We start from the raw sequence: 21,794 nt of genomic DNA, 5'->3' as shown, positions 1-21,794 counted from the left end.
GACTTGCATGGCCCATGACCGTCAACCCCCCCCACCCCCCCTCTCCCCTTTCAGCATCGAAAGGTCACCGAGTCCTTCCTGACTTGATTGTTGCCGCCGGCCGAGAAGCCCGTGCCCTCGCGCCGAAGCTCCACCAAGCCAGGTCGGATTTTCTCCTTGCCTTCTTTCTTGCTAGCCTCCTTCTCTGTCAAGTCAGCTTCACAAACATAGCATCGGACCGGCTCTCCGGCGGATGGCTTCATGAATTGGTCTACACAGCTCTTGCAGAGAACGTGGCCACATGGTTTGGCGAGCGTTGGCTTAGACGAGTTCGACAAGACCTTCTTGCAGGCCGGACATATCCTCTGCGGCTTGTCGGTACCCGAATTTCTCTCTTCTGTGAAGTTTATGGTGATGAGGGTGTGCAGGGAGTAGTGGTGCGGTTTGTCCTCCGACGACGCCGGGCAAATTGGCTGTGTTTTGAACTTCTTCTTCACCTCGTGCAAGGTGTTGTTGTTATTTGACGACGGCGTTACCGTAGGAGACCAGAATGAGGGGAGCTTCGGTTTTGACGCCTGTCGTTCGCGCGCCCGTTAGCTACCAAGATCGGCAAACGGCCTTATTATGTATTGATGGGGGTTACCCCACCTTCTCTTCGTCGATAGCCTTCCTCGCCTTAGCCCGCTCCTCCTCGGCGATGCGGGCGAGTTCATCCGGATCAAGGGAGAACTTGCGCTTCTCCCCCGTTTTCGGGCCCTTCTCACCAACATTTCCGCCGCTGTCGCCCTGATCATTCCGCCCAGGGGGTTCCGCTTTCTCTCTTCCTGTACTGCTCGCGCTCTCCCTCTTAATGCTGAGCCCGGCCTGCGTCAGCTCAAACTCTCGTATGGCACGTTCCTGAGCCTCGGCGTCCAGGCGGGCCTTTTCCTCCTGGGCCTCGCGCTCCTCTTGCTCTCGTGCCTTCTCTGCCCGCTTGATCTCCTTCTTCTGGGCCAGGATGTTGCTGAGGGCGCACTCGCGGCAGAATATGTCGCCCTGGGCGCACGCGACGGGGTCTATTGAGGGCTCGAGGCAGAGCCAGCACGAGGCGAAGGGCAGGAAGGAATCCCGCGAGAGGCGCGCCGTCGACGAGCCCCAGGCCGCGCGGGCCATCGCCCGCTCGTGGGACGTGAAGATGGGCCGGCTAGTGTTTCTCTTGCCTGCGAAGTCAGATTAGACTTTCCTGGCATCGATGTTTCGCTCTGGAACACTTACTATGTGCCATGGTGTGTTGTGGGGGAAAGAGTTATAGTTTCTAGAAATGTGATGATAAGCGCTGAACAGCTGCAGGAACTGTAGCTCCTCCGATTCCCCACAGAGGCAGTCGCGGAGCACCTCATCAGAGTACTATACGGATTACATACATACATAACGGCCTAGGGCTGTGGTGGGTGCAGCGGGAACACCACAAACGCTTGGCAATTGTGGGGAAGCAACAACCCCTGCAGTTTACAGTTTACACGTGCAGCCAGCGAATCCATGTCTTGCTTGTTGAGCCCCGGATAGTCGATCCGTGTCGGCAACCGCGACCCTATTTTTTTTCCCCTCAGGCCCCAGGAAGGTGCGTTCCCAACAATTGTAGGGCGTGTGAAACCCTGCGATGATCTCATTATAGGCGTTCTTTTTCGGTTTTCCCCTTTCCCGTATCTGCTGATGAGCGCGATTATCCCCATGGTTACATCCCGCGACAATTGGTTGCTCTCGACGGGAATGAGACCATGTGTGAAACCTCGCTCACCACCGTTCCTTTTTAAATAGTTTGGCTGCTCTACCTCGAGATCTCGGCCATGGCGGCTCCCGAGCCGGCCCTTCAGCGGCCGAGCCTCTCCATGCGCTTAAAATCGGCCATGATTATGGGCATGACGGGCGTTTTGTCAAAGTGCTTTTTGTACGGGTTTAACCGCGTTGAGGTGACGGGTCTCTCGCGCTTCCTTGATATCCTAGACAGCCGTAGAGACCCTGCAAAGCGCCAGCGCGGACTCTTAACTGGTGAATCTCATCTTATCAATCAGTCTCCCCTCCCTCCCCAACATCCCATATGCTGACGTGCCGTAGTTTCGAACCATATCAGCGTGTGAGTTCCTTACGCATGCATCTTGACAACCGCTCCTGGCTCAGCGCCCGCAACTCATACCGTTCCTTCCAGACTCGATGACCCCGTCGTCTGGGGCATCCTCCCCCTGAGCTACGCCTTTGACCCAACCAACCTGCGCTGGACCCTTGGCGCCGCCGACATCTGCTTTTCAAACAAGTAAAGCGCCCTTCTCTCCTCCATCCCTGTCCGTCCCTTCCCTTCTTGTCCAACTGTGCTTTGCTTCTTTCCATTCGTGCATCCATCTTCTAACGGTGCCCCGAGGCTATTCTCCAACTTCTTCACTTACGGCCAGGTTCTGCCCTGTCACCGGCTCAAGCACTCGCCCTTCGGCGGGCCCTTCCAGCCGGCCTTGACCCAAGCCCTCCGCCTCCTCTCGCACCCCCCAGCCACCTCCCTTTCCCCATCATCCCAACGAGCCGCCGCCGCCGCCGCCGCCGCCGCCAACCCGCCAGCGACGTACACAACCACCGGCACCGACGTGCACACCGCCCCTCTCCAGGCTTACCCCTCCCACCGCCGCTACAGCTGGGTACACGTCTTCCCCGAGGGGTGCGTGCACCAGCACGCGTCGACCGACCTGCGCTACTTCAAGTGGGGGCTGGCGCGGCTGATTCTCGAGGCGGACCCGGCCCCGGACGTGCTTCCCATGTTCATCGACGGCACGCAGCGCGTCATGCCCGAGGACCGCGGCTTCCCGCGCTTCCTGCCCCGGGTGGGCAAGACGGTGAGGGTCGCCTTCGGCGAGGTCCTCGACTACGAGCGCACCTTTGGCGACCTCAAGAGGCGCTGGGAGGGCCTGGTGAGGAGGGAGAGGGAGAGGATCGAGAAGCAGCAGCCGCAAGGCGGTGACGCGCTGGCGAGGCAGGCCGAGAGCATGCTGGTCGGGGAGCTGGCGACGGATGAGCTCAAGTACGGCAAGGAGGCGCAAGAGATCAGGATAGAGGTTGCGCGGCGGATGAGGGCCGAGATCCTCAAAGTGAGGGAGTCGCTGGGCGGGTACCCCGAGCCGGATCCGAAGTTTGCCTTGGCTGAGACGTGGCGGTTGGATGGTGATATCGAGGCCAAGAAGTACAAGAGCCGGGTGGATGGGAGTAATATCAGCCAGGATTGAGCCGTGGCTGTTCTTTCATGTGTTCTCATTTGCTTGGCAAAAGGTACAGAAGTTGGTTTAGACAGAAGCTTGTTAGATAATTGTGGATATACAACAGCGAACCGGCAACATATGGATTGGAAGGGCCTTACGTAGTCCCGATTCCTCTGGAAGGGGCACCATCGCGCGCTAACGGGAATGGGTTATTTGTTCTTTTCTTTCTGGGATGAAAGTCATTTGTGAGAATGCCAACCTGGTAGCATCGCTAGGAGCACTCTAACAATCAATCAAGGGGCGTAGTGTCCTCAACCGGCTACCAAAGCCTTTATATCCCAAAGTCCGCGGTATGTTACAAATTCCAAGAAAATATAGCCCCTTCTGCCTGCCGCGTGTAAGAACACGGTTATACATGCGGTCCCTGCTTGGCCTAAGCTTCCTCTGCGACACCAGCGCCAACACCATGCTTGGTCAGCTCAACGCTCCTCCCGTAATACTCGCGGGCGCCAACGACCGCGACGGCATACGCTCAACTACTTTCCTGAGAATTCCCGCCAGCGTCTCGGCCTGAAACATGCCAGTAGCTCTGTATTCGGCAGCTTTGACAGCCTAAAGGTGCTTTACCGCAGTAAACCATGGCTGGGGCTACTCAAATACATATACATGCGGGAGAAGAGAGCCGAAGTAGGTGATCAACCCGCTAAAGGAATCTCAATCAGCACCGAATGTTCGTCACGCCGTTCCTGACAAACGTAGGGCCGCCGGAGAGTTAACCGAGCAGGATTTCCAGATTGCCGGCGAGCTGGCTGGAGATAGCGACAGGAGACGAGCAGCGCACACCGGCATCCTGTGGGGAGAGATCTAGTCCAAATCGCTTTGGTGGAGGACACAGCATACCATGCAGGACCGTATCGCAGCATCAAACAGTGGCAACCGAGCTACTCGACGTTCCGGGAAGCCCGGCCCTCTGATGGACGGAGGATCTGGTGGGCAAGGGTTAAAGCCTGGTCGTGCTTCTGCGGTGAAAACGTAACTGCCAGTAACTACTGGCCGTTTATTGAAGGCCGGTTCCTTGGTGCGCTTCCTCCAACGGTCGGCTCCTTCCTTGTGGACAGCTCGTCTCAATGCGTCTAATGCTAGAAGCGATAGATGTGAAGAAAACAGCGGTAAGAAGGGCGCCGAAGGTGCGAGATATGCACCAGTCGTTGTTTGAGAAGAGAAGCGATGACGACACTGATGGGTCAGGTGGCTTTTTCCAACGAGGCAGAACTCTCCAGGGATAAACAATGAAAGATGGATTCGAAAACGGGGTGAGGCTATTGCCAACCCCAAGCGAAACCAAAACCGGGTGAATTCTTCGCTGACTCCGGTGCCGCGGGAAGGCGAGTTGGTACTGCGGCCAAGTGGTTTCACCCCAGATCGTCCCTGAGAACGAATACACTACGACGCTAGAACAGGGGCCTCTACAAACCCACGACGCTGGGTGGCTGAACCCGAGCGGCAGTGGGGTAGCGGAGAGTCCCCTCCCTTGATGTCGATCTGATCTTGTCACGCACCTACCAAGGAGACTTGCCGTTGACACTACGGCATGTATGTGCACGTAAAAGTACAAATTGCGTACCCGTGTTCCACGCCGCCCAGATGGGCTGAAGGAGCCAACTCACGATTGGGCCAGGCTGGGAGCGCGGCGCCAGAGCCGCTCGTCAAGGATGAGGTCCTTGCAGTGTTCAAAGTTTGTTTCGGGACGCAGGAGTTCTGTGGGACCAACAAGACGGGAAGGAGAAAAACGACACCAGCACGGACCATCTGCAGTGCCGCTGTTGCCCGTCGATCAGCAGGTGCCTGCCTGCTGGGAGGGCGAAACCTCTCTCAACAGAAGGCGCGCGGTGCTCTTGGCCAACCCGAAGAATGGGGGTCTGTGTAGTACACACTCCGACTCACTTTCAAAAACCTAACAGTTGCGCAAGGCCTACAAGCGCAGGTCAAACTAAGAACCCCGATCATCTCGTCCTTGCCCCCCTCGACCCCAAGCTTTTAGCTTCTCATGTCAAAACCCCTACACTTCCCACCCAGTTCTAGGTTTTAGAGACTTTTCCAGTGGGTTACACTTCGAACACTGGAAAAACTCAGTTGTCTGTCAGTTACCCCTACGCAAGATACAGTTTCCGGGGCGAACTATTGGCACGATATGTTGCGATGTGTTGGAGTACAGTGTTGATGTCACACACGGAATTTCTGCAGGCGACGTGCAATGGTTCCAAGCCCGACCCTTGTAAGTGACTCGGCTTGTCTTGAATGGCTGAGTAACACAAGGGGTCTCAGTGCACCATCATCCCAAGGCCACAGAGATGGCCGCAAGGAGGCTGCCGTGACGCCTTGAAACAATGACTGAGCAAGGGCAATACACATGGAAGGCCGAGTCTGTTATACACCATATACATAACATAAAAGAGGGTGAGGTCTGTATGACAGCAAGCTAGGTGGTTTTGATCGTTTCAGTCGACCGGCCTGATAAGAGCTATTCTCCTACCCTAACTCGGAGGCTATGTGCTGGGCTATAACGAGCAGCTTTGCTGCTTGTATCGATGCCCCTCAGGCTAAGGCTTCTGATTTTGAATCCATCTGCTCCGGTGTCTAATTCAACCTCTGTGTTTTCAATCATCAAGAAGATAGGAATGAACGAAGGAAGGGCAAAGTGAAAGCCGAGAACTAAACAGAACGGAATCAGAAGGAAAACAATCGTACATGTCTGAACCTTATATTCACAATCCAGACATAAAAGTGGCGGTCTCCCTTTTTAGCCCTGCCTTGATGGTCAGGCGATTACAAATTACTCATGCAGAAGGTCGAGATGCAGCGCAGCTGCAAGAAGATTATTAGAGGCTTCGAGAGCCGGCGACAAGGTTCAACTATCTTGAGGCTTGGTAAACGAAGGTAGGCTTCCACCTCAACCCCCCCAAAGGAATCAGTTGAATCATATCGTCAGGTGAGACAATGATTGTCCAGCAGAACCAAGCGCAAGACAAGCCAAGCACGGGCATCCGGCGGCAGCTCGGACCTGCCCCGGAACAGGGGCAATGAACCGCCGCAGAACGGACCCCGGAGCCGGGACTTGCAAAACATGCATCTGCGAAAATCTACGGAGTATCTGTACTTTACTTGACCATCGAGAGAGTTCGACCGGGCAGCAGTGGGGTTCTTTTCCCGGCAGCTGAGGTTATCCGGGCAAACCAACGCAGGCTGCAAGACTTGATTATGAAAACGGTTGGAAGACAGTATTTCAGAGTTCATGAGATTATCTTGGCCCTTTCAAGTGTGTCTGCAATGTGTTGTTGATCGGCGTGTTGGTGAGCGAGCAGGAGTGGCAAGCCCCAGTCGGTTTGCCAAGACAAAGTTCTGCGCTCGCAACTTGTGTGTGGGCCGGCCCGAACTCGCCCAAACGAGCCAAACCAATTTTCCGGAGCACCACCGCAGTTTCGCGATCTGAACAAGCTGCGCAACAAGCTGCAACGAGCTTCTCCTTCCAAATCCACCAAGTTTGCCGCCATAGATTCCCCATCCCGGCTGAGCAGTTTTCTTTTCATTCCTGGCACTTTCTCCGTACGGCTTCTCGCTGTCTCCTGCGGTCTCGCCCTTCCTCAGCGTTAACTTTTTGAGGTCGCCGTCATTAGGTAATTGAAACCCGAACAAATCTGGCTCGCGGTTTCTGAATCGAGCATCGAGCTCCATCTTCCAGAACCGTACGGCTTCCAATGACCCCTGAATCCCACCTAGAGAGCTTGCGCTGAGTCTCTTTCGCTAGGCATATCGTTCTTCCATCCTTCAGAACCCCACCCAAGACGCTCCTGCGCCAGCCTGACGAGATTTCCCACCCTCGCACGCCGACTTTTGGCATCAGCTTTTGGACAGCTATCATTCTCTGCATTCACGAGAATACCTAGCAGCCATGGCGACCAACGGTAATATTAATCACGACCAGTATGCCGCTCCGGCCCAGACAACAGAGACCCCGACCAATGCGGAGGCTCAGGCCAACAACCTTCCCAAGGATGAAGTCGGCTGGTATTTCGTGGAGCAATACTACACAACCATGAGCAGGTCGCCCGACCGGCTGCATGTGAGTCCAACGCCCAGCCAATCCTTCGGTGGCGCCGAGGCTAACCAACGTTGGCAGCTGTACTATGGCAAGAAGGCGCAGTTCGTTTGCGGCCGCGAGACGGAAGTTGTGGATATCTCTTTCGGCAGGCAGGTAAGTTCTGCGTGTTTCACGCAACCATCTCCGCGAACTCATGTTGATATCGAGAACCGAACAGGCAATTCAGGAGCGGATTAAGAGCCAGGACTTCCAAGACTGCAAGGTCCGGGTCACCAATGTCGACACGCAGGGCTCCGAGGACAACATCCTTATTACCGTCATCGGCGAGATGGCTAATAAGGAGGACGAAACCAAGAAGTTTGTGCAGACTTTTGTTCTCGCCCAACAACCGTCCGGCTATTTTGTTCTCAACGACATGCTGCGCTTCCTTAACGACGACGTCGAGGAGGAGACAGAGGCGGCTGCTGATGAGCAATCAGGCCGTGTCGACATGCCCGCTGGGCCTGAGTCCGAGGAGAAGGCGGAGGCTCCTGCTGCCGAGGAGGCCGTCCCCGAGGAAGCTCCTGTGAGCACTGAGGCGGCTGCCGAGAAGCAGGAGGAGACGAAGGAGGAAACCCCCGCCGCTGCCGCTCCCTCTACTACAGAGCCCCCTGCCGAGACACAAGAGGCGCCTTCCGAAGCGGCTCAGGCCCAGACTGATGTTGAAAAGACGGTCGAGGAGATCGCTGAGGAGGACGTCGAGAAGCCGGAGGAACCCAAGGATCCCGCCCCCACGCCCTCCGCTGCCCCTGCGCCCGCACAGCCCGAGAAGGCCAAGGAGCCCCCCAAGCCAATGTCCTGGGCTAGTCGGGTGGCTGCCGCTGCTGGCCCCTCGCGGCCCGTTGCTCCCGCTGTCCCCAAGACCGCCACCCCCCCTGCCCCGGCTCAGGCGCGCGCTGCGGCCCCCGCCGCCAGCCAAACGGCTGCACCCGCCTCCCAGTCACAGGAGAGTGCGGCTGCGCCTGCTGCTTCCAAGGACCAGGGCAGCGAGTGGCAGACCGCCGAGACCAAGCGCCAGAGCCGCGCCCAGCCTGCCGCTGCAACTGAGAAGGAAGGTGTCATGGCGTACATCAAGTACGTCACTGAAAAGGTCGAGGAAAAAGACTTGAGGGCCGCACTGTCCAGTTTTGGCGAGCTGGCCTACTTCGACATCAACCGCTCGAAGGTATGGGTTTCCTCAACATCACGCATCTTTGGGGGAGAGCAACTGACTGACTACTGTTCCAGAACTGCGCGTTTGTCGAGTTCAAGACACAGGCCGGTTATAACGCTGCCATCAAAGCCAACCCTCTCACCGTGAATGGCGAGAACGTCGTGGTGGAGCAGCGCCGCCCCAAGGCCAATGCGTACGGTGGCTCCAACTACAATGCCTCTCGGGGCGGTGCCGGCCGTGGCGGTCGCGGCGGCTACGAGCCTTTCCGGTCCGGTTCCCAGGGCGGCGGCCGTGGCGGTTTCGGCCAGTCCCGCGGTCGCGGCGGCGGTTCACGTGGACGGGGGGGTTCTCAGGTCGGTACTGCTTAGTTGGCAACTACCGCCTGATGTTGGAGTTGCCGCTGCCTTGCCTCGTAGGCCCAAAGTTGGTCTCAAACGAGGCGAGTGACCACCCTTTCGGGACATTTCGTTATCACGTATCGACATTACGCCGAGGGTCGGGATTTCTGAGTTGCTGAGGGAGGGGCATTCATTGGTGCGTCATGGAGTAACGGGGGTTTATCACGGATGGAGGTTAGGACAGGAAAAAAAAAGAACCGGCCAAAAGAATCACTTACGGATGTCTCTTTTCTTTTGTGTTGAGAGGTTGTGCGATACCTTGTGTTTGGCATATTCTTTGTTGGTGTTGCTGGATCCGAGGACCGCTGCGTACTTGCTCTGTGTTGTGTTGGCTTGCCTACTATCACGGCCTAGTCTGGGCTTCGCGGACTCTCCTTTTTTTTCTTCTCATGTTGTAGAAAGTCAACAGCTGGGCACGCAAGGACATAGAGACACGGTGTATACCGCGTGGCCAGGGAAGGACTCGCCTGACTTGACGTGGAGTGGGGGATCAATCAGGCCCGTCGCGACTTTCTCGCTTTGACAGTCTGGTGGGTTGTGGGCTTTTAGGCGGACGACACGTGTATGTACAGATAATGGCCAAAATATGAGATGTAAAGGTAACCACACAAGCCAGGCAGTCAATGTTTCCGACAGGACGTGTGTTGGTATTGTCATATTAGGTTCATTGCCTATGTAAGGGTAGGTTGAGGCTGACTTCGAGCCAACACTGTGTTGCTGACAAAAGGACGGAGTAGGCGCCTACTAAGTAGTGTGTGCTTGCTGGCGGTGATCGTGGCAAAGTATTCCGCAGTCATCCCTACTTTGTTGACATTGGACAAACCCCGGTCAAGAGCGCGAGAGTTGGGGGGACCATTCGATCTGGCAGGGACTCGTTTGCTGAGCCCAGTTACTAGTAACTCATGTGCGACAAGTTGGCTGCCCCCGGATCGAAACTCAACTCGTCTGTGGTTGTATATCGAACGGTGGCTTCAAGGAAGAGTCTCCATGATGGCCGACCTTGTTGTGTTATCTACAAAAAAGAGACGTGCTCGCCTAAGAAAACTTGTATCTCGAGCCACCGCTCTCTCAGATCGACTTTCCTTCATCTTAGTGTGACACGATCATCTTTGATACAGAGCACCACACGGGAGGCGGGGAGTCTCTCTTTTTTGCCCGGCATGGAAAGTCGAGACCTTCCTGTCCGAGCGGCGAGGGTCCTTTTGGAGATCGGCACCCCCACTCCTTGCTCAGTCGAGACCAGGTAATTGCTGGTGACGTTTGGCCGGCTTCGACGGAAGATGCCATGGCTCCAGCGTGGCCCGGCACATGGCGTTTCAACAAAGGGAACGGCTACAACGGCTACAAGGAAATCACGTCACTTGATCGGCTGGCTGATCATCCGCCGGCTCCCGGGGATCGGCCCTACATCCTCAAGTGCCAATAACCAACCAAACTGATCGGAACAAACCTCCTCGCCTCGGCAAGGGCACGTACACGTACATATGTAGCGTGTCGAATGAGCAGGGAGCCTTGGGAGGCCCACGTTAATAACTAATCATCGATGGGCAGCTGTTCCCCGCCGGTTGGAATGTACGGCATGTACAGTACGGAGCAGTCTGCCTATGAACTGCTGACTTCCGATAGCGCTTCCCACGTGGGCCTCCAGTCCGCCCCTCGCCGGCTCCGGAGCGTTGACCGGACTGTGGGACGTATATGGAGTCGACCGTTCATGAGCGTGTAACCTGTCCCCCGCGTCCGCCAGGCCACTTCGGGAATGGTTGAAGCACTCGTCGAGAAGACGCGCAGTGTTCCCACGGGGCTAGGCTTTGCAGCTAGTTGGTGCGGTTCGTTCGGTGCAGGGTGTCAGCCCTCAGGGGGGGGCGGACGACAACTTGTTCCGTTACCGAGCCGTCGAAAAAGCCTTCAGCGAGGCCGGGAGCACCCATCATTGGCGCTAACTTCCAGAGAGACCAAACTGCCCAGCCATCGCGATGTGCGCGCAGATGTGTACGAGATCAGACACGCTCTAGACAGGCCGACCACCGACCATCGTGGAGCTTGTCGAGCGAACGCGGCCAGATTGGGTCCCCACACTTTGTGCCGGTTGTGCTTCGTCGGTGTCGATGTGCGTGTGGTATCCATAGCGTACGCAGTATTCCGTAGTGTCCATGTAGCCTTGATATTCATTGAAATTGTGTATTTCCCCAAGCAACGGAGTGGAGAGAAGGCATGCGCTGCCTTCTCAGTCAAAACGAGAGCTTTGGCGCCTTCCTTGTCGAGCGACGATCAACTCCGGGCATTTAGTGGTGAGAGAAAACGGCAAGGACAAATTGACGTGCGCCCTTTGCCGAAGATCGCGTCGGGGCCTGGCGCGCTTGCTCTCACCTTCCCAAACAGTCAGCCCGCACCCTGGCGAAATCGATGGTCTGGGCCCACAGGAGACCCACCAAACCGTTCAGCCTCGAAGGAGGTGGTCGGCGCGGGTGCCGAGAAAGGAAGATTGGAGAGGAAGGAGCAACTGTGAACCCAGAAAACCTGGCCAGCAAGAGTCGGAGGCAGGCATGCATGCCAAATGTTGCAAAGACGGAACCCTGACGCCGAGAAGCCCGTATTTCATCTTTCAAGCTTAGCTCCCACCTGCCAAGTTCAGCCGCGGCTTGGAAGTTGGGGAAAGAGAGTGCGTAAGCTGTGTGGCATTCTCGAAGGCGGCGGAAGGCACGGTACTGTCAACGTTAGTGCGCGTTGAGGCTGCCTTCTAGAACCGGTAAGGCCTGCTTTGGAGAATTTGGTGTAGCACCGCCGGGCGGCACATATTCCAGCCCGACTATTGCCCACATACAAGTATAGCACGGCTATCAGGCCATATGAGCACGGGGCCTTGGGACCGGTTGGGGGGAGAGAGAGACGAAACAGCGGGAAATTCGAGGACTAAGTCCGGATGCCCATCAGCAAGACGATCTCGATTTGCAACAGACAAAGCATGTCTTTCTTCAAGGTTGACCACCACGTCTCTCCATATTGGGTTCACCCTGGCTTCCGACAGTCTCATGCAGACACTCATCCACCTACCCGGAACAGCCTAGCCTCGGTTGGCGTGAGCAGGTCCTGTGCCCGCTGATTGGTGCGTGGATGCCGGTACGCCCATCAACAGACACGGCGGGACCGGGGCTGGGATCAAGAAGCAGCTCATACACTACACTAGAGCAGCTCTCTGACGTGGTGAGTGCGCATCGTTTTGGGGAAGCATCTCAGCTACGCAGTGTACTGTCCATATGTGTCCACGACATTGGGCGCAGACTTGACCAATCCGGAAAGGGTGGTTATGCTTGTACTGCAACCACATGGATACGCTGCAATATATGCCAAACAGGAAACGGCAGTCGGAGAAAGCTATTCTCGGCGTCGTGGGGACGGCGCAGAGCTAAATGAAAAATTGATGAAAGACGCAATTGCAGGCCGGTAACGGCTCCTGGAGACCCAGTCGGATAAAAGAGAGCAATCCGGGGCAGCACCTAAGGCTGCCACACCTGCTACAAGACGGAGACCTGCTAGTGTATGTATGTACAATAGGTACACCCGTGTCGGTAAAGCCTGTCGAAACTCGGATCGATTAATAATTGTCGCTCACCCGGGAGCGTCGCCCATCATGTAGGTATCCATGGTGAGCACTTTATAGCAGAGAGCCTCGTGTATTGGTCCCTAGGCACCTCACGTGCACAACCCGCACATAGGTAGTGTATATACTATATAGGTTACTAGTAGCATGTAGCCCCTCTAATCCGTATTTGAAGGAAGGTACCTCTTGAACTGGATGGTATAACCTGCCCCGAGTAGTGCCCAGTTTGCCTCCAACGGGTGCGGGAAGGAGATCGATAATAGCGACTACCGTACTTGGCTCGGCCTCCAGGGATCTGGGCCGCCTCCAGACTCCACTGGAGCAATTGCTGACGGGCCAGGGGTGGTGCCTCTCAGCCCCTCAACTTGTCGCCAACGAGCAGTCGATGGGATAATTTGGCACAACTTCCGCATCCTGTCGTTTCGCCCGTTCGTCGCTCCATCGTTCGCCTCACTCCACCTCTGTCCGCTTTACGGTACCTGCCCTGCGCAACAAGTAAGGTAGGTACCTACAACAAATGAGTAAGGTACATTGTACCCTGCCGACCTGGAGACTACGAGTACACTATTGGGGGCTCGGGTTTTTTTATTTTTTATTTTTATTTTTTTCTTAATTCCTTGATTGTATTAGCACCTTGCGGGCCACGCCAGCGGCAAACTGGAAAGACAACCCTCCACCCCCCGTTTCCGCTTTCCGCTCAGAGTGACTCGGAGTCGGTTTCGGTCGTGTTCCGTTCGTTACCTCTTTCCTTTCGCCCTCACCTTCGTTACTTGGCTTCTGCACCGATCCGTATTGGGCCTCTCTCTACTTGGTGACTTTTTTTTCTTTATCGACGACGATTTTCGAGGCGCTGCAGCGCCGGGGACCATCTGCATCTCCGCATCCACTACGCTTGCGCATCTCTACCCGCATCTTGCTGTCACCCCGGGGGACCTGTGGTGCGCTATCTTCTTGGTAATCTTGGTCGACAAGCTTTGTGGCCTTGACGACCACCTCAACCCTCGACCTTCAACAGTCGACGGCATCTGGCCCAGGTCAGATCTTGTTGTAAGAAGCGAGCGTGGGGTTTCCCAAAGCCGGGAAAACCGCACTCTCAAGTCGCCGACGCCCAGGCAAGAGGGACTGTTGTGCGGCAAAAAGCACCTCACTCCCGCCGAACCCGCCCAGCGCCTCCGGAGGTCTCCGCTAAACGGCGCGCCGGGGCCGGGTATGTCATGCCGGAGAGGATCGGTTCTTCAGCCGAGTGAGTCCAAGCTCACGATACCAGCACCGACGACAACAACAACAGCAGCAGCAGCAACAGCAACAACAACAACAACAAGACCAACGCGCCTGAAGGGAGGTGGGGAGGGGGAGGGGGAGACGGAACCGGCCTGGTTCCCATTTTCGACGAAGCCGCCGCCGCCGCCGTAGTGCGCAGGGCAGCAGCACATCCTCCCCTTTAGTTACCAGACCGACAAGGCACCCGCCCCATGGCCCGCAGACCCAGCGATGCCTTCTCCCAGTACAGCGGCGCCCCTAGCGATGCGCCTTCGGGGATGGCGGGGCGCCCGCGCCGTATGTCGATGGAGGAAGACATGTTCTACCGGGAGGTCATGACGTCGCGGCCGGCCAAGCCGCCCAGCTACGAGTCGGCCATGAAGGCGGCCCTCGCCGCGCAGAGGAGGGCACAGGCCGCGCCGGCAAATGTTGCCGACGAAGTGCTGCCGCCGTACTCGTGTGACATCAACCTGGAGGGGGTCTTCATGCGCAAAATGGAAATCGAGGAGACGACGAAGCGGGCCGAGTATCGCGACTGGAGGATGGTGTATGTTGAGCTGCGGGGCACCGCGCTCAACATCTATTCGGTGAAGAAGGAGAGGGGTTGGTGGCCGTCCTCGTCCAAGCATGACGGGCCCGATATCTCGCCCGACCAACCGCCGTGGGTAAAGAAGTCGACCTTGGAGAGGGCGTACAGCCTACTCCATGCGGATGCGGGGATTGCCGCCGACTACAGGAAGTGCGTATTTTCTCTTTGACGCCGAGGATGTGTCCGCGGGCCCTGAAGCTGACTGAACCAGGCGACGATATGTCATCCGCATGAGAGTAGAAACCGACCAGTTCCTCTTGTCATGCGTCGAGCTTGGAACGTTCGTGACGTGGCTAGACGGTATCTTCGCCGCCATCAACGTGTCACCGCCAATCGACGAGCGCGACTTCCCTCGCGATTTCAGCGTGCCGCGGATCCAGAGGATACGGTGGCTCCGCGGTCAGCGGCCACAGCCTGAAGACAGCATCGGCTTTCACCGGCTGACGGAGCAACGGAGGCAAGACGGCAGCAGCGAAGACGAGGAAGGCGACAGGGACGGAGAGGTCGAGGACGGTGAAGCGCAAGATCTAGGGTACAGCAGGGATGAGGAGGGTAATGCCGGATACGGCCCTCGGACCGACCATCCCATCGTGGGCAGACTGTCGACAACGTCGTACCCCAACGAGAACATCGACCCGGAGACGGGCAAGTGGAGGCCGCAGCACGTATGGAGCACGACACACGACCAGCTGTATGCACGGCTGTGCTACAGCGTGCTGCTCTTCAAGAGCCCGCGCAAGAGCAACTATGTGATTTCGCGGGGAAAGCGCTGGTACGTCGACTGGGAGACGGGCCGCATGGTACGGGTCTTGCCGCCGGCGTACGGCGAGGTGGATGTCATGGGCCCCTGGCAGGTCATTATGCCGGAGAACAGGCTGCTATAGTTGGTGGGGTCAGCCGGGAAGGCTGCGTTCTGCATACATGGCGATCTTTTATGTGCCACTTTCGTGCGCTACGAGCGACTCGGTTTGGATATCCCTATGCTTTCCTTTTGTCATACCGGCGGCGTGGAGTTCAGGGGTGTGGGCGGAGCATCTGGCGCTAACATCAGGCGAGCTGATTTTTGTTTTTTTTTTCTCTCTTTTCCCTTTTTGCATATTGTTCAGCATGGCACTTGGAAGTCACGGGCCGGTGGGCAGCGGTTCGAGCATTATATACCACTTTTCCTATGGGTGCGAGACGGGGCTTCTGTGTACGGGCCGAGAGGTTTCGGGGAGTTTGTCAGGACATGTCAGGATATAAATATACCCGTAGATATGAACGTACAGCAATGCTTCAAACCAGACGAATGTCGCCCGTATCGGGTACACCATCGCCAACATGTCAGATATGCCTGTCAACCAACGCCTGGGTATCCCATAAACAAGAGAAAAATAGATAGAAAAAAAAGAAATACCGGCCAACCCAACGCCAATCTCATGCTTCCCCCTCTGGCCTTACTCTTTTTGCATACTACGAGCCCATGCAGTGTGAATCTTCCCCCCCCCCCCCCCCCCGTCCAACGATCAAATCTGATTCCAGTAATGAAGAACTTCGCCCCCGGCCAAAGAGGTGCTCCACTGCTAGCCGGGGCCCCTCACGGCCCTGATGTCGGCCTCGGCGGCGCGCGTCTCGGCCGCCAGCTCGTCGACGAGGTCGCCCAGCAGATCGTTGGCGCCGTCCAGGTCGCGCAGGGCCTCCTCGACGCCCGCCACCAGCGCCTCCATCTCGGCCCGCTGGGCCTGGATCTCGTCCCACAGCCGCGCGTTGGCCGCCTGCGTGTTCTGAAGCCGGGCGTTGAGCTGGGACCGGTGAGAGGCCAGGTGCGGGTGCAGGTGGGCCGAGAGGATCGTCTCGGCCGGAAGGGTATGTGGTCTTGCGATGGGAGGTTAGTTTCGATCTAAGAAAAAAAAAAAAAAAAAAAAAAAAAAAAAAAAAAAAAAAAAAAAAAAGAGAGAGAGAGAGAGAGAGGGGAGGGAAGAACGAACGAAAATTTGGGGAGGGGGGAGGGGACCTACGCAACGGGCGGCTTGTTGGGGTCATCTGCTTCCATCCTTCGCCGGGCAGCGTCGCTGACTAGGGCTTCGAGCTCGTTCAGCCGTTCCACCACCTGCCGGTTGGCCATGATGGTCTCGAATTCTTTCTGCGCGGGGTGTTCCCACCCCTTCTTGTTAGCTTTGGCTGTTGTGCATCGATCGATCGGACGTGGACCGAGGCCGGCGACGACCACCGGGGAAGGGGGGTGTGGGTTCTCGTCGTCAGTAAGCAACGCGGTGCCGCCCTCCTCCCCTGTGGTAGTAGTAACAGTCCCGTCCCGTTCCCCCTTCGTGACCTTTTTTGACGCGCGGAAAGGCACCACGATACCCATCGACCCCTCTCTCTCTCTCATCCGGCTCCAGGGGCCCACGTCATAACTAATCCGACCAGCCTTATTCCGCCTCCCACAGGACAACACACGATGATCATTCTCGTATGAGGAGAACATTGCAAGAAGGAAGGAAAAGAAAGCAAGGAAAAAAATAAAAAAATAAACAGAGAGAGAGAAAAAACGTACATTCCACAGACTCCCCAGCCTCTCCACCATTTGCCGCTGCACAAACTCGAGCGTCCCCGGCGCCTTTTGGGAAATGGTGGGGAAGCAGGCGCCAAAGTTGTCCTTGTTGATCTTGTCCAATGTGTGCTTTGCCGTGGTCGCAAAGAGGGCCTGGAGCCTGGCTGCGCGGGGCCCGGGAACTGGCGGCGGCGGCGGCGGCGGCGGCGGCGCTGGTTGTGCCGGTGATGTTTGTTGTTGTTGTTGTTGTGGTTGTGGTGGTGGTGGTTGCTGCTGCTGCTTCCCTCGGCCTGCTGCTCCTTCTCCAACTCCTTGCCCTTGCCCCTCCCGGCTTTCTGTTTGAAGGGAACGCTGTTGTTGCTCATGCTCCGCGGATGCTGCTGATGTTGTTGCCGTGGAAGGTTGTGGTTGTGGCGGCGGTTGGTCGGGCATATCGGTGTCGGCGGGTTCCTGCGGCTGTTGGCGGGGTCGCGGAGGATGTTGCTCTGACGATGGCATTGTGGATGACCGCGATGTTAATGGCTGGCAAATTGGGTTGGTAGTAGAAGGATTCGGAATTGGCCGTGTTGTGCTGTTAATTCGGAGTCGAGGTCATGAACCGAGCTAGGTTGTGCGTAGAGCTCTTCATTGTCGGCGCTGTCGCGTCGCGCATCAGCACTAAACTCGCGTTTCGGTAACTAATCCGTAGTGTCCCCGCACTCCGGGCGGCCCAGCGCTTGTCCAATGAAAGTGCAACTCCCACCGCATGCCTCCCCCGCTTTGGCCAAGAACTCCATGGGTACCTTACCCTTCTCCAAGCTCGTAGCGGCATCTTCATTTTCACTCCTGTTAAGGGTATCTTAGGTCTCTTCTCTTCCTTTTTTTTTTCAAAAAAAATATTTTTCCCATCAAAGCTTCTTGATATGTTAGCTCTTTACCTTTTCCTTCCCCAATATCGTAGTTTGTACGATCAGAATCGACGGGAATGATCCAACAATTCGAGCTCACCCGTTGTGGCCTTGGTGCCAGGTTCTTCAGGTAGGCCTTAGCTGGGTGAATTGGCTCCTCGGGCAAAGGTTTCTCGTGTGAGTCAATGCGGAGGGGGTTCTTCCCTATCTAGGTTGCGCAGTGTCCAAGCGACTGGTGGCCCAAATATCGAGGGACTGGAATCGGGGTCTTCCACAGACCCATTGCTGCTGCAGTATGCTTGAGCGGGCGGGCTTGGAATGATGCAAATCCAAGTTTCGCGGTGCAAGCTAGATCAGGGCATTCAGACACGGATTTGGTATGGAAAAGCATCATCGTATATTCGATATTGAACGAGTACTCTAGTGTAGCCACCTGCCCCCCATCTCAACAACGTCCTCCTTCGTTCATTATTCGATCCCAACCGTAGAACCATATCATACGTACAAAAGAAAGTCCTCATCATCCTTCCTTCTCATCAACCATGCATACATACATACACACGTACATACATACATACATACCTAACCCGTCAATGGAACTTTCATGAAGAACTTTGCTTCCCAGAACGCCGTGAAGGAAGTTGAGCCACACCATTCACGCGGCAACCGGGCCACCAGTCCGCCTCCCTCACCTTAGCATCTCTCCTCCGTTCCTTCTCTTCCTCTCAGCTTCAATTGTAATCAACCGAAGCGGGATGCCGGCTCCCATCCCTCCGTTCCAACCTCCTCCTACGCCTGCGATCCGCCGCCGCCCCATCCGTCAACGGCCCGCTCGTGAACGTCGCATGGCTCCCGCCCGGGCTCACGCCGGGCCCGGCCCCGGCCCCAGCCAGCGGCGCGGGGCTGCCCCCTAAGCTAGACACGGTCGCCCCTGCCCCGGGCACGCCGCCCGACGGGCCGACGCCCGAAGAATAATAAGCGGAATCCTTGTTGCCGCCGTCGCGCCGCCTCGCGAATGCCGGATTGGGCGGCTCTAGTCCCTCACCTGCCAATTCGGATGGCGGTGCGGCAGCGCCGGTCTCGACGCGATGCTCGGCCGCGGCCTCAGCCCTGCCCCGGCTAGACGAGTCGCGGCGGCGGTAGCGCCTGCCGCCGCTTCCCGTAGGCGTCTCATTGCCCGAGAGGCTGCTCACCGAGTCCGCCCGGCGGCGGCGGCCGCGAGTGCCTGTCCCGCTTGCCTCTTCCGAGGTGAGCCGGCGCAGCGTGATGTTGCTGCGGTCACCCTTGTTGCCCACGCGGACGTGAACATTGACGGCCGAGTGTTGGGAGTGGCCGAGGGAGCCTCGCCGGCGGTTGCTGGTTGGGGATGCGTAAGCTTCGCTGCCGTCCGAGTCGCCATGCAGGATGCCGTGGGGGTCTTGCGGCATGGGCGGCATGGAGACAGACTCGGCCACGTCGTACCGCGAGGTGTAGTCAGTTGCTGTGCCTGCGGCCGGAACGGGCACTGGCGCGGGAGGCGGGGGCGCACCTCCGGCGTACGCCCCTGGAGCGACAGGCGCCCCCGCCGCTGGGAGCGGGGCGGCCGGCGGCGGCCGGACTCCTGGTGGTGCGGGATCGTAAGGCGTGTTCCCGCGCGGCTCGATCGAAGACTCGTCCGAAAGGACCGACGTCTCGGTCACGGTAACTCCGGACGGCGGAGGCCTGTATGATCGCCGTTTGGAGTCTCGCCTCGACGGGGTCGGGTAGCCGTCGCCTGTGTACTTCGAGCTTCGGCGGCCCGCCCGCCTCTCTTCCTCCTCTTCCCGGCGCCTGTCTTCCTCTTCCCGGCGCCTATCCTCCTCTTCCCTCAGCCGTTCCTCCTCTCTCCGATCACGTCTATCCTTGCCCATCTTGGCTAGGAAGCCCAGCCCCATCCCGGCGAGCAGGCCCTTTCCGATGCCGCTGCTCTTCCTCGGTTCCGGAGTTCTTCTAGAGGGGCTGACGTAGGATGAATAGTCCGAGCCGTCCAGAGTGCTGTCAAACCTCGAGGTCGCCGCGCGTGAGCGCTGCGGCGTCGCTGGCCTGGGTGGTGGCCTACCACCGGCTCTCCGCCCACCGGGAGCCGGGAGGACGGATGATTCCTCGTCACGGCGACTCGGGTGTCTCCGGACGTCCTCCGTCATCTCCGTATACTCGCTCTCCGTAAACTCGCTCCTCGCCGGCTGTCTCCGGACACGGCTTGGGGTGTCGGTCGCAACAGCCGAGTACTCATCATCGTAACGCCTGTCTCCGCGGTTTATCATCTTGGAGACCAACGCACCGGCGCCCAGCCCTGCGCCCGCCGCAAAAATCTTGTTCATGAAGCCTCCGCCGCCGCTCTCGCGCCCACGCGCCGGCAGCTTCTCGTCATCGTCGTAGTAGCTATCGGACGCTCGTCGCGATGAGATAACAGTGGCGCGATGCGGTCGATCTACCGGGCTGGGACTCCGACTCGAGCCCCGTTCGGCATCCCTGTGCTTCTTGCGGCCCCGAAGCAGTGCCAACAGGCCGGCGCCGGCAGCGACCGGGGCGAGCCACTTCATCTTGCCCCCGTGTTTCTCCGTCACTCGGCTGCTCTCGTCTTCGACAGGAGTCCGGGCGCGGCCCCTGTTAAAGTCACGACGTCCATAGTCGCGGTAATCCAAGATGAAGTAGAGCAGCAGCAGGAAGCCCATCCAAACAGCGTAGAGAATGAACAAGGACTTGGGCGAGCCGTATAGTGTTAGACCCAAGGGGACTTGCACGATGCCCAGGAGCGTGATAGCGCGGCCAAGCCAGCGGTGGATGTGCAGTCGGAACGAACGGCCGCTGAGCTTCCTCACCAGGCGACCGCCCAGCGCCTGGAGCAGGATGAGGACGTAGATGGCCACGCCAATGCCGTGGTGCGGATTTGTGAGGTTGCGGGGCGGGCCGACGGCAATGAAGCCCAGTACGAAGACGACCGTGCTCAGCCCGACAGCAATTATGTGCAGGTATGCGTGATAGCGGATGGCGGTCCCCGGCTGGCGGGTGTGGAATCTTGCTAACAAGACGGAAATCGGGACGATGAAGAGGAACGTCATTGCGGCAAGGACTCCATGGCCGAGAATCAAGGAGTGATACTCGGACACCGTCGCAAAGCGGTTGCCCATGCCTGTGTGGTATTGGACATTAGCGACTCGACGTCTCGGCAAAGGCTTCGTTCACATACCATTGTACCGCATTGTCTCGAAGTTAAGACCCACGAGGTTCGGCAGGAGAAATGTGTTTTTGGTGAAGTCCCATGTTCCGTCGCCGACCGTCAGGGTGTCGGACGAGTAGGAACTCGACCCCGGTGGGGAGAGAGTATCGGCCGGCGCCATGGCGGCGATGCACGGCGTGGGAGCCCCTATGGGCTGATGTGTGATGTGTGTCGCAAGGCGTCCAGACGTCGGCTGCTATGCAGTGAAAGATCAGATCGTACACGTTGGGAACGTTGTGACTCCGAGTTGTCGACGCCCAAGTCGGCAAACTGGCGGCAGGTGGAATGGCGGGGCACTTGGGCGTCTTTTCTTAGCGATTGGAGAAAGCCGTGCTGTTGTATGAACATTGATGGTGGCCTGATAATGGCAAGGATAGCGGGCAGTCTCTAATCAGGACATCACCCACGAGTCAAAATGCTGCCATCGTCCTCGCCCGTAGCCTAGCAGCTTTTTGCAGAGTGAGCGAGAGAACTTGGCCAGAGGTCCCTCGATGTGCTGGCGCCTGCATTGCTGCTGCATTAGGCAGGCCAAGGCCAACAACTTTGGTTGCCGGGGAACCAAGCGCGGACCCATGTGCGGGGCAACAAAAAGTGGGTTCACCCCAACCAAAGCCTTGTGGGTGCGTGGCAGATAACGTTATGGGTCCTCTCTCTTCTTTCCCGAAGCGTCCAATTAAGCGATTCGAAACAAGGCTCAATGGGGCCGCCCAGTGTTGCCAAGCTTCCCAGGCAATGGCTTCTTCTCAAAACGCCGTGCGCCGTGCCAGTGACTAGTGTAACGCCCCAAGCCTTGTGTGCCGACACGA

At 57.5% G+C, this 21,794-nt stretch overlaps 6 protein-coding genes across 6 annotated transcripts; 3 read left to right on the top strand and 3 right to left on the bottom strand.

The window, feature by feature from the left end:
• Positions 1-44: 44 nt before the first annotated feature.
• MYCTH_2304854 (uncharacterized protein) lies at positions 45-1,172 on the bottom strand. The gene is made up of 2 exons (XM_003663167.1): positions 628-1,172; positions 45-554 (listed from the first exon to the last, which is right to left on the bottom strand). Exons 1-2 carry the CDS (start codon positions 1,129-1,131, stop codon positions 51-53), a joined length of 1,008 nt encoding a protein of 335 aa, XP_003663215.1. The 5' UTR covers positions 1,132-1,172; the 3' UTR covers positions 45-50.
• A 369-nt stretch (positions 1,173-1,541) lies between these two features.
• On the top strand, positions 1,542-3,445 carry MYCTH_2304851 (uncharacterized protein). Its single transcript, XM_003663166.1, has 4 exons — positions 1,542-2,007; positions 2,074-2,092; positions 2,165-2,269; positions 2,375-3,445. The coding sequence occupies exons 1-4, from the start codon at positions 1,806-1,808 to the stop codon at positions 3,222-3,224; spliced, it is 1,176 nt and encodes a 391-aa protein (XP_003663214.1). The 5' UTR covers positions 1,542-1,805; the 3' UTR covers positions 3,225-3,445.
• Positions 3,446-6,971: 3,526 nt separating this feature from the next.
• Positions 6,972-8,981, top strand: MYCTH_2304848 (uncharacterized protein). Its single transcript, XM_003663165.1, has 4 exons — positions 6,972-7,317; positions 7,375-7,449; positions 7,514-8,500; positions 8,563-8,981. The coding sequence occupies exons 1-4, from the start codon at positions 7,147-7,149 to the stop codon at positions 8,854-8,856; spliced, it is 1,527 nt and encodes a 508-aa protein (XP_003663213.1). The 5' UTR covers positions 6,972-7,146; the 3' UTR covers positions 8,857-8,981.
• A 4,647-nt stretch (positions 8,982-13,628) lies between these two features.
• On the top strand, positions 13,629-15,359 carry MYCTH_2304845 (uncharacterized protein). Its single transcript, XM_003663164.1, has 2 exons — positions 13,629-14,483; positions 14,545-15,359. The coding sequence occupies exons 1-2, from the start codon at positions 13,957-13,959 to the stop codon at positions 15,215-15,217; spliced, it is 1,200 nt and encodes a 399-aa protein (XP_003663212.1). The 5' UTR covers positions 13,629-13,956; the 3' UTR covers positions 15,218-15,359.
• A 536-nt stretch (positions 15,360-15,895) lies between these two features.
• On the bottom strand, positions 15,896-17,361 carry MYCTH_2126987 (uncharacterized protein; the record flags this gene model as incomplete). The annotated part of the gene is made up of 3 exons (XM_003663163.1): positions 15,896-16,187; positions 16,331-16,644; positions 16,867-17,361. The coding sequence occupies 3 exons, from the start codon at positions 17,359-17,361 to the stop codon at positions 15,896-15,898; spliced, it is 1,101 nt and encodes a 366-aa protein (XP_003663211.1).
• A 764-nt stretch (positions 17,362-18,125) lies between these two features.
• MYCTH_2304842 (uncharacterized protein) lies at positions 18,126-21,482 on the bottom strand. Its single transcript, XM_003663162.1, has 2 exons — positions 20,959-21,482; positions 18,126-20,901 (listed from the first exon to the last, which is right to left on the bottom strand). The coding sequence occupies exons 1-2, from the start codon at positions 21,107-21,109 to the stop codon at positions 18,482-18,484; spliced, it is 2,571 nt and encodes an 856-aa protein (XP_003663210.1). The 5' UTR covers positions 21,110-21,482; the 3' UTR covers positions 18,126-18,481.
• Between the last annotated feature and the right edge of the window lie 312 nt (positions 21,483-21,794).

The sequence above is a fragment of the Thermothelomyces thermophilus genome, chromosome 3, assembly GCF_000226095.1.
Source record: "Thermothelomyces thermophilus ATCC 42464 chromosome 3, complete sequence".
Lineage (NCBI taxonomy): Eukaryota > Fungi > Ascomycota > Sordariomycetes > Sordariales > Chaetomiaceae > Thermothelomyces > Thermothelomyces thermophilus.
The sequence above is the reverse complement of the archived record's forward strand: the minus strand, read 5'-3'. Positions and strand labels throughout refer to the sequence as shown.